The 13983-nt window shown below is 42.0% G+C and overlaps 1 protein-coding gene across 1 annotated transcript in view; it reads left to right on the plus strand.

The window, feature by feature from the left end:
• The window catches only part of ptch2 (patched 2), a 145669-nt gene that overhangs the window by 59056 nt on the left and 72630 nt on the right, over positions 1-13983 (plus strand). The window contains exon 7 of the mRNA XM_067989586.1: positions 13137-13326. Within this exon, the coding sequence (XP_067845687.1) occupies positions 13137-13326 (190 nt within the window). The remainder of the gene's footprint in view (positions 1-13136; positions 13327-13983) is intronic.

The raw sequence follows: 13983 nt of genomic DNA on the forward strand, positions 1-13983 counted from the left end.
CCTCTATCACCTGGAAGGACAAGGGCAGCAGACGTGTGGGAACATCACCACCTGTACATTCCCCTCCAAGTCACACACCATCCTGACTTGGAAATATATCGCCATTCCTTCATTGTTGCTGGGTCAAAATCCTGGAACTCCCTATCTACCAGCACTGTGGGAGAACCTTCACCACACGAACTGCAGCGGTTCAAAAAGACGGTTCACCATCACCTTCTCACGGGCAATTAGGGATGGGCAATAAATGCTGGCCTTGCCAGCGACGCCCACATCCCATGAATGAATAAAAAAAATACAGGTAATTGGAGAATGGTTTGTGGTAGCAGTTGGGATTCTTTTTAAGTGACCTGCCTGGATTGGGATTTGATAAGCAAATTTGAATGGGCGCAATTTGGCACATTACAGTGTTATGTTTGGGATTGGAATTGACTGGAGTCACCTGTGTTTGATCTAGAATAGGATGGTGGTACTGTCATTTTTCATGTATCAGTACGCTGTGCCATGGAGCAATGGGATACAGGCTCATGCCGATAATTCCCCCCAGTGCCCGAGCTCCTGACCTTATTTGTCCTATCAGTGAGGGTGCACTGGGGAAAAGATGGACAGCAAAGGTTTGCCACTTCAAAGGGAGGGATGGGAAGTTGAGTCACCTCCTCCTCTCTCCAACCCCTGGTAAAAGTTTTCAACATAGAGCAACAATCCAAGAGTCCTAGGAGCAGGTTGCCTGCCTTCCTGCATCTTGTATGTTGGGGAATAGTGCATGGTTACATGGGGGGAGGGGCTGAGTGCCTAACGAGGGGAAAAAGTGACCTGTGCTAGCATTTCGTAGACCTTTTTAATGTGTTTTAACAAGAGTCAGCTATATCCTTTCCCATATAACCCTTCACAAATATAACAGACTTTTAGCGGTGAGATTAAACTCTTAAAGCTTTATTTTGTATCCACTCCCACTGACTGCTGTCTGCTGTAAAGCAGTTATTGACAGGCCCAATTTGTTTTTGGAAAGGAATGGAATAAATTATGTGTGACTGTCAGCGATTGTCTTAAATGTATGAAAAGATTGATTCTTCACAATTGGTGCTTTGGTATTTTCATTGTTCATTTTAGAGGGATTTACAGGTGCATTCCCCTCAGGTTATTTGGTATTGTATTGTACTGAGAGACTAAAGAATCCCCCCAATGATAGGTGTGCCCACAAGTTCAAGATACCTTGCCTTGCATTATAAGTTGTGATACAGAGACCAGATTTGACATCAGATTGATGCATTACTAAAGAGACTAACTCCAAGTGAATCAATGCCTCATCCAGGTTTAGAAATCCCAATACTAAACCATTCACTCCTGTAGTATAGAATTTCCAGTTCCTTCAAAATCCTGATACGAAATATTAAAATCTTAAATATCTGTACTAAGTACAGTTTCTAGACTACCAAATTTCACTGCAGCAGCATATTAGAAGTCTAATCAGTGTTGTATAAAGTAATGCTTTTGTTAAATGTTTTCTGTGGTTTTTATTTAAATTGAATTGCTGAATGAAAGCTTTAAATGAGCTAGGGTACAAAGATATGCCAATTGGCTATTTTTATCTAGAGTTTATAGAAATCCTGATCCAAGCACAACATTTCTTGGCACAAAAACAGTTATATGATTATTAGGATTCAGCAGCAACAGTTTCATTTCTATGTTCACAGTGAAGGGAAGGAGGAGGGGAAGGGAGTAAGGCTGAGTTAAAGAAAAACTTAAATTTCCACAGGTGGCAAGGTCATATCACTGCAGAGCAGCAAGTTTCAGAGATGAATTTTAGTATATTTATTGTGGAAAGTAGACTCTCAAACACAACACCCTCCTCCTCACCCTCACCACACAGCTGCTAGAGGCTAAAACCAAAGTCTCCGTGCTTCCTTGTGAGATTTTTGCCGTGCAATTGCTGCATTTTGGACACCCATAACATTTGCAGTGTAGAGAATCAGTGTTTTAACATAGGGTTGCATATCTAATTTTGGGATATTTTCAGTGAGATGGTAAGCACAGTCCAAAACCAGCGAGACTGAGCAGAAACAGAAAATATCAGCAGCAAAGAGCATCAGAAAAAAACAGTGAGGCTGACTGAACTGCCACTGCAATGAATAGAGCTGTGTTTGTTTATGCATTTTAACAAAGAGCCATATAGTCACAGGGTTTTTCATTTTATTTGGCACAATTAATGACTGCAGTATCAGAAGCAACAATGGAAATAAAAATTTTGAGAGATGTAAAATGGGCTGCCGATTCCTGACTTACGCTATCGCACAAAGTCAAAATTACCCCCAATAAGTGAAATTTGATGGGGTCCTATAGGTTACTAGCAACCTCTAATGTAGAAAGCAAACACTGTGACCTGTACAACAGGGAATGCGCCTCTTGAGAATTTGCCTCAGAGACTCAGCATTTTGAAACTATTAATCTAATATGGCCACAATGCCTCCCCTTCTGCCCACAAACATGTGTCAAAAACTCTGGGCTATTGAAAATATATTGACACATACTTCTAGTGTCCTGGTTCATGGTCTCAAACTTGTCAGCTGCAAAGCTTTTTTGGATACTTGTGCTCTTGAGATTGTATTGTCACATAAGACTGGGATCATAGATACCGCTATCCTGTACAGTAAAAATGTGTGCCTAAATTGTGCTGTGGTTTGATATGTGATATAAAGTTTCATTTCCATAAAATGACTCAAGTGAGAACAGGTTCATGATTTTCTTTTATGCAGCACATGGGAAATTTTCCCCATTCATTGCATCCTTTATAGCCACTATGCTCAGGCACTTGGTGATTATTAAGGTTTTACATTGACCAGTTTAGGTAATCCTTTAAAGGGACAGAGTTGCTGTGTCAGGGAATGGTTCTGGGAGGCTCAGTTCATAAAATACCTCTCTCCAAAAACTGCTACCTAGCCACATCAGACTCCATGGCAAGTGCACAGCCTACAATCTACTTCAGTGCCAACTTTCTCAGTGCAATTTTCAGATTGTTGTCTTTTCTTTAAAGCAAGATTCTCTTCTAAATAAATCAATTTCAGGTGGTAGTATTGTGCCCCATTTTTTGGCAGTAGAGGGGGCAGAGCACAGATTCACTAGAATGCTGCCTGGTATGAAGAAATACCATTATGAAAGACTTAAAAACCTCCAGCTGTTTTTGTTAGACGCAGTGACTTGATAGAGGTGTTTAAAATTATGAAGGGATGGGATGAAGTAGATAGAAACAGACTGTTTCCGGTGACTGAGATATCTAGAACAAGGAGATATAGATATAAGATTAAATGTAAGAGATTTAGGACAAAGAGCTGGAGAAACGTTTTTACATAGAGGGTTGTGAGGCTGTGGAATGTACTACCTGAGTTAGTGATTGAAACAGAGACCATATCAACATTTAAGAAAAGGTTAGATAGGTGGTTGAGGGAAAGGGGGATAAAGGGATATGGGAACAGAACAGGTACATGGGATTAGGACTACTGCTCAAATGGAGCCAAATGTTGGGCCAAATGGCCTGTTTCCGTGTTATAATTTCTATGTAGTTCTATGTCAGAAGCAATTGGGAACACAGACATAATCACGCTATCAATCAAGTTGTAGCATTCACCACTGTGTACAAACATATAATTATCTTACAAAGCACTCTAACTGTGTTGAGAGGAATAATGTTAAGTGCAGTCTGACTTGTGTTTCTGATATGGTTGTCAGTACCTGTCTGGTTTTTGTACTAGTTGATAGCTAATTGTAAGGAACTACACTCGGCACTTTTCCTGACTTGTAAAATTAAATTCCAAAAGTCAGTGTCTTGTTGGATGTAAAATAATTGTACAAAATAAAATACAGAGCTGTTTAGTCATACAGCAATTCTGAGCTCAAGCATGAGCCCCTACCCTAGTCCTGAACTTGTATCTCTCTCTAGTTTCTCTCCTGTCTCCCTTTATGCCCTCGCCGAGCTCATCTTGACCGTGAGACCCACCTCCTGCGCCCTCAACTCTATTCCCACCAAACTGCTGACCACCCAACTTCCCTTCCTGACCCCCATGTTAGCTGATATTGTTAACGGTTCCCTCACCTCAGGTACTGACCCCCTCCTCTTCAAATCTGCCATCATCACCACTCTGTCCTTGCAAACTACTGTCCCAACTCCAACCTCCCTTTCTTCTCCAAAGCCCTTGAACATGCTGTCACCTCCCAATTCCGTGCCCATCTTTCGTGCAACTTCATGTTTGAATCCCTCCAATCAGATTTCCGCCCCTGCCACAGTACTGAAATGGCCCTTATCACAGTCACAAATGACATCCTATGTGACTGTGATCGTGGTAAACTATCCCTCCTCATCCTTCTCGACCTGTCTGCAGCCTTTGACATGGTTGACCACACCATCATCCACCAATGCCTCGCCTCCGTTGTCCAGCTGGGTGGGACTGCGCTCACCTGGTTCCATTTTTATCTATCCAGTTGTAGCCAGAGAATCACCTGCAATGGCTTCTCTTCCCACTCCTGCACCGTTACCTCTGGAGTCTTCCAAGGATCTATCCTTGGCTCCCTCCTATTTCTCATCTACATGCTGCCCCTCGGTGCCATCATCCAAAAACATGTCAAGTTCCACATGTACGCTGACAACACCCAGCTCCACCTCATTACCACCTCCCTCGACCCCTCCACTGTCCCTGATTTGTCACACTGTTTGTCCAACATCCAGTACTGGATGAGCAAAAATATTCTCCAGCTAAATATTGGGAAGGCCGAAGTCATTGTCTTCGGCACAAACTCTGTTCCCTAGCCACTGGCTTCATCCTTCTCCCTGGTCACTGTCTGAGGCTGAACCAGACCGTTCGCAGCCTTGGCGTCCTATTTGACCCTGAGATGAGCTTCCAGCCACATATCTGCTCCATCACCAAGACCGCCTACTTCCACCTCCGAAACATTGCTCATCTCCGCCCCTGCCTCAGCTCATCTGCTGCTGAAACCCTCATCCATGCCTTTGTTACCTCTAGACTTGACTATTCCAATGCTCTCCTGGCCGGCCTCCCATCTTCCACCCTCCAATCCTTGTCTCTTGCGCATCCCTGATTTTAATCGCTCCACCATTGGCGGCCGTACCTTCAGCTGCCTCGGCCCTAAGCTCTGGAATTCCCTCCCTAATTCCACCTCTCCACCTCTCTCTCCTTCTTTAAAACGCTTCTTAAAAGCTACCTCTTTGACCAAGCTTTTGGTCACCTGTACTAATATCTCCTTATGTGGCTCGGTGACAAATTTTGTTTGATATCGCTCCTGTGAAGTGCCTTGGGGCGTTTTACTATGCTAAAGGCATTATATAAATGCAACTTGTTGTTAGGACTTCTTAGTCTCATTGACACAGTTTACAAGCAGTCTCATCTCTTCTTTCACACATCTGGTCGTATATTTAAGAGAAATGCAAGATTTTGGAGGTGGGGGTGTAAGTAATCCTAGACCCACCTTGCACTTAGCTTGTGTAATTACTGTCCTACAGATCTACAGGAGGGACAGAAAGAGATGCACTCAAACTAATCTCTTTTTAAAAATATTTAAAGCAATGAGAGTTCTTAAGAAATGAGCTAAATGCACGGATTGACTATTAATACGAGATATTGAACACCTAACTATTTTTTGACCATTAGGGTATTGAAAGACTTTTGACCTTGACATTGGAACATAGGAACAGTAGGTCATTCAGTCCCTCGAGCCTGCTCTGCTATTCAATTAGATCATGGCTGATTTGTATCTCAACTCCATACCCTTACCCGACAAAAATCTTATCGACTTTGACAGCTCAGGCAATCATCACATTTTGGATTTAAATAATAAAATTGTTGTGTCATTATGTGGATTCAATATAAATAAACCAAATACAAATCCATAGAAAATGTGGCAACTTTGTAAAATAATTACCAGCTATTCGGCAGCCCAGTGGCTCAGCAGATTTGGTGTATCAGTGTCCTGAACTACTGATTAGTAGAGTGCCAGATCACATCCGTCAACTTTCTGACTGTGGGGAAGGTGCAGAACAGAGGCTAAGTGCTTACCCACAGGAAGGGATGGAAAAATTGGCAGAGCAAGGCTCCCAGGTCTTCTCCTGTGTGCTATCTGACAGCTGTTTACAGAGCTGGACTGGCAGTGTTGCTTGCCCATTTAATCAACTTTAGTATGGTCCATGGATTGGGGAACCGAAAAGAATGGAGGGGAAGAAAATTACTCAAATTAAGGTATCAAGGAAGTAACAAAATTATTATTATAATCAGTAATAATGAGGGAGAGAATCAAAATTCTAACATGAAAGCCAGAACTTAGTACTGAGTAGACAGCAACAGCAATATCATAACCAGCTGGTCAAAGTGCTTATTAAAACAAAATCTAAAAATTCATTTTTGATTTCCCCAGTACAAAATATTTTTACAGCTCATTTGCCTGTTGAAAAAGTGAAGATGCTGCCTTGTGTATTTGTCTTGGCTCAGTGCCCCTGAGGCTCAAGTACAGCTACAGTCAGTGTGAGGGTTTTACTAAATCCCAGTGAAATTGCCAGATGAAGATTTTTGGTACTGTATTTCCAAAATTGACACCATTGACTTAAAAATAAGTAAAGAGGAAACAGCAAGTCAAAGAGTCCAAATCTGTTACAAGATCTGACTGGAACGTGGTGAAAAGGAGAGAGACAGGAGCCATTTGTAGCCAATTTTTCTCTCTCATGCACGGGGGAGGAGGACTGATGTAAAACTTGTAAGATAAATGGCTGGCAGTAAGACACAAGGCAGTTATTGCTTTCAGGGGTTTTGTTGGCATCATAAATGTCATCACTGTAACACAGTTGGTAATAATTGTTATTGTCACTCCTTGGAGAGTGAGACTGAAACTTAAAATAGGCCATTTTTCTAAAGCTAGGTAAGAGTGGCTAGTTATTAAAGTAATCGCAGAACTCTTGAGAATTGAATAATGGCTTATATCTCCACCATCCAACTTCTATTCCTTATGATTGTATACCAGGTGGAGGTTATATATTTATTGGAGCCTGCTTGCTTACCCATATTGGCTGCTGTTTGTTTGATAGGGATGGAGATAAGAGTGGACCTGCACGGTGATGCCATCAAGTGTTAGGGTGCTAGCACGCGGAGTCATAGAGCTGAGCCAGATGTACTTGATAGTAATGTGTCAATCCACTTGGGCAGAGTGGCCTCCTTTTGTGCTGTAATCTCTATGGCTCGATGTTTACCTCACAGTTGACAGCCCTACAGTCGGATGTCATCCTACATCAACAACATAGAACTGTCCTTCATGATAGTCAATGTGAGCAAAAACAAGGACCCAAACTGGATTAAAACCACCCAAGTGCATTACCTGGAGTAATTTCAGGGCTGTAAGCTTTGGGCTTCAGATAACAATTATAAACCCACTTGAGCTTAGCTGAACCCCTCAATTACATTACTGCTTTGAATCATCCTCAGGTATCCATTATTCTACGCATAAACCATCTCATTCCCTTAACTAGATTGCAGCCTTATAATCATTCCCAGACATCCATTCTTCTATATATAAACCATCCAAACATGTCAATTAGACTACAGCCTTGTAATCACCTCCAAGTATCCATTATTCTCTACATAATTTATAGCAATTATAACCTTCAAGCAGCAAAAATATTCCTGTATCGCTGGTCCTTTCTGTTACTTGATGTGATGTACCATCGGATAGTCATCTCTCAGCACTGTAACAGTTTAACAGCTTAACTATAGCACCCATTACATAATATGAGAACTGTCATCCTCTTTAGAATATATTGGAAGCACAGGAAAATCATTGTCTTTTGTCAATTGTTAACAGTCTAGTGTGCATTTTCCATTTTCATATATTTTGGGGGCGATTTTAGCATTTTCCAAATTTTTTCTAATTTTCTCTCCTTGTTCTTTGCTTTTACTTTCAAATTTTTCCAGGCTAAGTTTGGGGGTTGGGAGTTCATTCTATCACACTTAGTGGTTAATTATTGAGCAACGTTGGCAGAGGCCAATGTTGGGAATGTGTGTGCTATATTGTGCCATGGAGTAAAATGTGATATAGATAGGAACTTAAACTGATGAAGGAAAATTGTTTTGAAAGAGTATCATGGTGGTATAACATGTTGGAACTTTGACAGACTGCACTGTAGATTGTTAGGGCAAGGGTTCATACCCATCATCCCTCATTTGCTGCCCTCCCAATGTCAACCGTGCATGGCATGGGAAGGCACAGAGTGGAGCCCAGGCACTTTCTCCACAGAAAGGGATGAATGTTCACCTGTGGATTGCTCTCATGCACCACCTAGCAGGTGGAATGGAGCAGCTTTGGTGGAGGTATGAGACCAACTTTCTAGCATGTTCACTTGGTCAATGAAGGAGTTTGATATGGCGGGGAGGGATTCTGTTTTGTTATGTAGTAATGTCTGTAGATAAAGAGGAGGAACCAGACTTGACTTAATGGTGTCTTAAACGAAGCTTTGGAAAAATAACACGTGACTGCAGGAACAAAACTATTATAAAGAAGGAACAGCTTCCCATCACTGTTGGTTTTTAAACTGGATACCGCCTAGCATTTGGGCATGACAGGATGGGGTGTCAGCCAGATTTTTTGCTTGGTTATTCTGGGTGGTCCAGCTGGATGAACAGGAGATAGCAAATAACTGTAATTTTGTTCAGCAACTCAGTAATTAAAGGGACAGTATCCATTTTGTTTGCCTACACAGAATGCAGTTTTCAAAGTTACTAAAAAAATTCAAATTACAAAGGTTTTCCTGGAACATAATTCATTTGAAGCGTGGTTTTGTTATCTGTTTAAACAGTCCTTTTGGCTAATTTAAACAAAAAGAGAGTAATTAGAGACAAACTTTTATTTTACACAACTTTGGCAAAGTTGTATGTAATTTCTTTAAGTATCGAATTCTAAGAAGTGGCATGGCAATGCAATGTGTACGGGGCCCCAATAGACCTAGCCACAGGGCTCAAGCGGTAACTTCCCAGTCTTGGCTACAGAATCTGTGAGGGTGAGGACTACATTATCTGTGGTAGGGGGATTTGATGTGGTACCAGTTGGAGGTCATGCACTTTAATGCTCTGAGGAGCTTTTGATTAGGTTGGGAACAGGTCATCTGCCAACTCTGCCAAGCTATGAATGGTGCGTGATACCCCGATAATGACACAAACTCCTCTTTCCAAGTTAATGGTGAAATTCCTTTTGTAAAATAGAAGGTGGGCTCATCCTTTAATAACAACAACAACTTGCCTTTCTATTGCGCCTTTAATGTAGAAAAATGTAGCTGTGGTGGGAGTCCTCCGTGCTCTCGAAAACTCAGGTGTTAAAATGGCACAGTGGGCAGGAACGCAGTGTGTTCCATCCGCCCAGACTCCTTTTTAACCCCCCTGCTCCACCGCACCGTTGCCGCAGAATGAGCAGGGTTACGATTGGGACTAACCTCTGTAAAAGGGGTCCTGATGAAGAGATACTCTTAAAGGGGTCTAATGGTAACACTCCCTCTTCAAGAGTGCAACTTGCCAGTTAATGTCTTTGTTAATCATGAATCGAGTTGGTCCAAAAACTTTGTTTTATCCTTGTTAAGGGGGGGGAGCAGTAGTTTGAAATTGACACAGGGCCTCATCAAACGAGGCTGTGTCTCTTTTGATGTGTTGCTTTTCAGATGGTTATTTTTCATCTTGTCTTATCGTGTTTGGTCTAGTTAATCAACTTTTGGAATTCGAGGATGCCTTCTCTTTTTTTTACAAGCTTATATGCGATTGACTTTAGAATTCGTTGCCAAATTTAAAATGAAAGGGATTTCTCTTTCTCTGTTTCCCATTGTGAGATATTTTTGATCAAAAACGATACTCGTGTACCCATTATTTCCAGCATTTCTAATAAAATTAAATTGAGCTTAAATTTACATGTAGGTAATTTTAAACAGCACACTCAAAAGGCTCCAATAAAATAGTATGTTCTTCATTGAGGGTCTGACTGCTTGGTGTGTGGCCCTCATTCATTTCTGTACCAACCAAAAAAATGAAAGTCACATTTGACATGTAATCGTTTAATTGTAAGGTATTTTATTGTTTATCTTCTCCTTCCCTCCAGTGCCACATGTCCTCCATGGCCGAAAGGGTGAAAGGGGACCTTCTCCCAGATCAGTGTCACTGTATGTCACTGTATGGCTGGCTGCTAGAAGTTGCACGACTATTGCCCCTGAGATTGACTTTCCCTCCAATTTTCCCTTGACTCCTCAGTGTAGAGAAGAGCTTGATCTGTTACTCACTGGCTCCCCTGTGAGGAATCATAAGTGCGCACTTCTGTCCTGCCACTGGCTCAGAACTGGGCTAGTCTTTTCAAAATAAAACTGTATATGACATTACTTGTCCAATTTTAAAGTTTTTTTTTGCCCTTCTTTAGTGCATTAACAGGGGATCCAGTTGATTTAGTTCACAGTGTATAGTGACTCTTTCATCTAAGTTATAAGAATTTTGGATTTTTGACGGACAAAGCAAATATGTAGAATGCAGCACCCTTCTAACAGTGGTGGAGAAACAAAATATATTGGTGTAGAATTTACCCTTTCAAGCTGTTGTGCAAAAACTCATATCATTCCAGTTTTGAGGCACGTGGAACATTTGTGAGGACTTTACACTTCTATTCTCTTCTGTACAATATCACAACCACAGAAACTGAGATCAGATTTTTGTTCTTGCAATAGACCAGTGACTGAGTGGATTACAATCTGAGTTTGATAATAAAGGTGACCTCTCCTTTATTTGTAAGTTACTTAGCAATATATTTTATGAGATGACGGCGCCCCTTTAATGGAAGGAAATAGAAGGATAACTTCACTGATCCTGCGCTCCCTGTGGGAAGCCATGCTCGAAGAGATTGAGCACTGGAGACACAGCTACAAAACGATAGCATTAATTCCTCGACCTGCTCTCCCTTCAAGCACAGCTTTCCACTGGGAGCACCGGATTGGTGAATTTATTCTCTAGGGATGTTTCTCTAATTATTATACCTTCAAAAACATGTTTATTTAAAAATAAAATGACTGTGACATTTCTGTTTCTCCATAACAACTGAATGCTCCTGTATAAATGGAAGGTTGTGTTTGGGCTGTGACATAGATATTCATTGAGTAGGCCTCGCCACCCCCTAGTAGCACAAGTATTAAACTGCCAATCAACAGAGCCAAGCAGACAGCGGTGTTTGGCTACCCACAGCAAGGGGAGGGAACTCAGCATCTGTCAGGATATTAAAAATAATGCTTTATAATACTCCCTGTTTGTGGTCTTGCTCTCTGATGCTGCTTTACCTCACACTGGACGTCTGCCAGCCCTTCAATTTGGACTGTACAGCAGACGAAAGCATGTAGGAAATGGAGCCGTACTGTGGGGAAGTGGGAGCTGGGGCAGTTATCGGGGAATGAAAGTGAGAGGCATGCACCACGCAATCTAGGAAATGCCTTACCCACTCCAGGCCAAGAGAGGCTGTACTGTCTCAGTGTAGATTTTTATGAGTGAAAAGACAGCCCATTACTGTAATCAAGGCATGGACTGTTCCTATTTTAAAGGCATAGTGTTGTGTTTTCCCTGATATGGATCCAGCACAGAGTGTAAACAGTCAACAATATTACCTCAGGGCTCAAAAAGAATTCACAGTTCCTGATCATGGATCAAGCACCGTGGAAAAATTACTGGTCCACATTTCCAAGTTACTGTAATTGTAGGAAAAGTATTTTTTATTTCTTGTGGGTAACAGGCTAACTTGTTTTGAATATCTTACTTTCCTATCTTCTTTTTTCTGTCTCATTTTACTTTACTTTCCAGTTGATCTGGAGGGAGGGAGGACCAGCTGGGCTAGAGCTGCACGACAGCATAAATTAATATTATGCATATTTTTAGAATACCCTCTGGAGGGATGAGGTACAATAGACCTTTGTTTAAAAATAAATTGTAAAAAATTCAAACACTGCGTTTAAGTCAATGTAGCAGTCTGTGTAAGGTTTAATTAGCAATTTTTTTTAAAACTGTTTTAAAGTGTTTAATATACACACATCTGTTGTGAGGGTACAATTTAAAATAAGAAAAACTATAACATTTTTTTATAAAAGGGTTAAATTGTTGGCCGCTCATAAATAAGCCATCACCAATTCCTCTTTCTCCTCCTCTCTGGGTTAGGTGGAGCAACAACAACAACAACTTGCATTTATATAGTGTCTTTAACGTAGTCAAACGTCATAAGGCACTTCACAGGAGCGTAATCAGACAAAAATTGATACTGACCCAAAGGTGGCGACATTAGGACAGGTGACCTAAAACTTGGTCAAAAGAGTGGTTTTAAGGACCATCTTAAGCAATGTGGGTGTTCGTGAGCCCCTCGAGTCTGTAGGTGTCCATGTGCTGCAACTTTGGGCCAGGCTGCAGGTGGGTGGGAACAAGCAGTAGTTCTGTATGCTCAGCCTGTGGACAGCCAAAATGGCAGCTATGTCATTTAAAGCATATTTCTCTTTGAAGAAGAGGGAGAAGATTGAATTTTGTACTCAAAAAGATGAGGATTGTTAGCGCTGTGGAGTGAAATATTTTTCTCCCAGTGTCACAATCAAACTTTCCAGGTCTTGAGTTAAATGCAGGATAAAATTCTTAATAACTCCATTCCACGAACTATGGCTTAACCCCAAGATGAGAAGGGCCACCCCATTGAACCATGTGAAATTTCCATGTCCCGTGCCAGCCGTTTTTATGGCCTTTGTGTGAAGCTGTCTGTTTAGTACCAATTTCTTCCGTGGACTCATGGATCGCCTTATGCTCATTTTGTTTATCACCCCTATCAGAGCTTACAGCTATCAGAGAGGAGGCTTTCATCCCATCAGTCTAAACTGGATTTGATCCTGGTTCCTAAAAGTGAAAGGATAATTTTAATCATGTACACTATCCTGACCCTAGCAAACATCCCTTAAGCTAGAGCTGGTAATTGTCGACTTGACTGATGCCGAAGTGAATAGATATCTTTTTGAACAAGTTTCTGAGGTTTATTGTCACAGTAATTACATGTTAATTGTACTATTAATAATATTGTTTTAAATGTTCTTTTCTGTGGGTTTTTTTCTGCAGTGGGAAGCAGAGTGAGTCAAGAGTTAATATACACACGGGACAAACTGGGTGAGGAGACGATCTTCACTACACAGATGCTAATTCAGACCTCGAAGAAAGAAGAGGAAAATATCCTTACTCAGGAGGCATTGCTTCAGCACCTGGATGCCGTGCTAGCAGCCAGCAAAGTACAAGTCTTGCTATATGGAAAGTAAGAAAGCTGCTCCCATCACATTTTGACATGAGGGTCAGTTTTAACCCAGAGCGGGTTTCAAACGGGCAGGAGAGGCGGGGCAAGTCCGAAACGCACTCGCTGGCCTAAGTTTTCTGTCCAGGGATATTTTAACTCCTGGACCTCGTTCTGAGTGTCGCCAATGCACTTCCCATCCATTCTGGGGGAGGAAGGGGGCACAGAGTGGCTGGTGGCAGATGAAGATCAGGCGGCCAAGGCCCCCCGGCCCGCTTCCAGGTATATGGCGGGGAGGGAGTTTCGGGAGGGCCTTGTATGGGTGGCCGGGGTGATCTGAGGCAGGGAAGGCAGCGACTTTCCTTGTGGAGCAGCAACTTTCACTAGTTGGAGGGCCTTTTCGTCCTGCCACCAGCTGCTGACCTGCTTGAGCCTGATGTCATAGGACTCCGATTAGGATTTATGCATGAGGCTCCAGCCTGAGCCTGGCAGGCATCTTATCCACCGCCAAAGCCAGCAGTGTTAAAATCGGTGAAGGGCAGGAACGGAGTAGGAAATAGGGCCCTTCCATTTGAACTGCTTGCCTGCTCCATACCCGCCCGCCCAGCGGGAAGAGTTAAAATCCCACCCCCACCACCACCACCCCATCATGGTTTTAAATGTTCTGCATCTTCTTTTTCC

The sequence above is a fragment of the Heptranchias perlo genome, chromosome 9 (assembly GCF_035084215.1).
Source record: "Heptranchias perlo isolate sHepPer1 chromosome 9, sHepPer1.hap1, whole genome shotgun sequence".
Classification (NCBI taxonomy): domain Eukaryota; kingdom Metazoa; phylum Chordata; class Chondrichthyes; order Hexanchiformes; family Hexanchidae; genus Heptranchias; species Heptranchias perlo.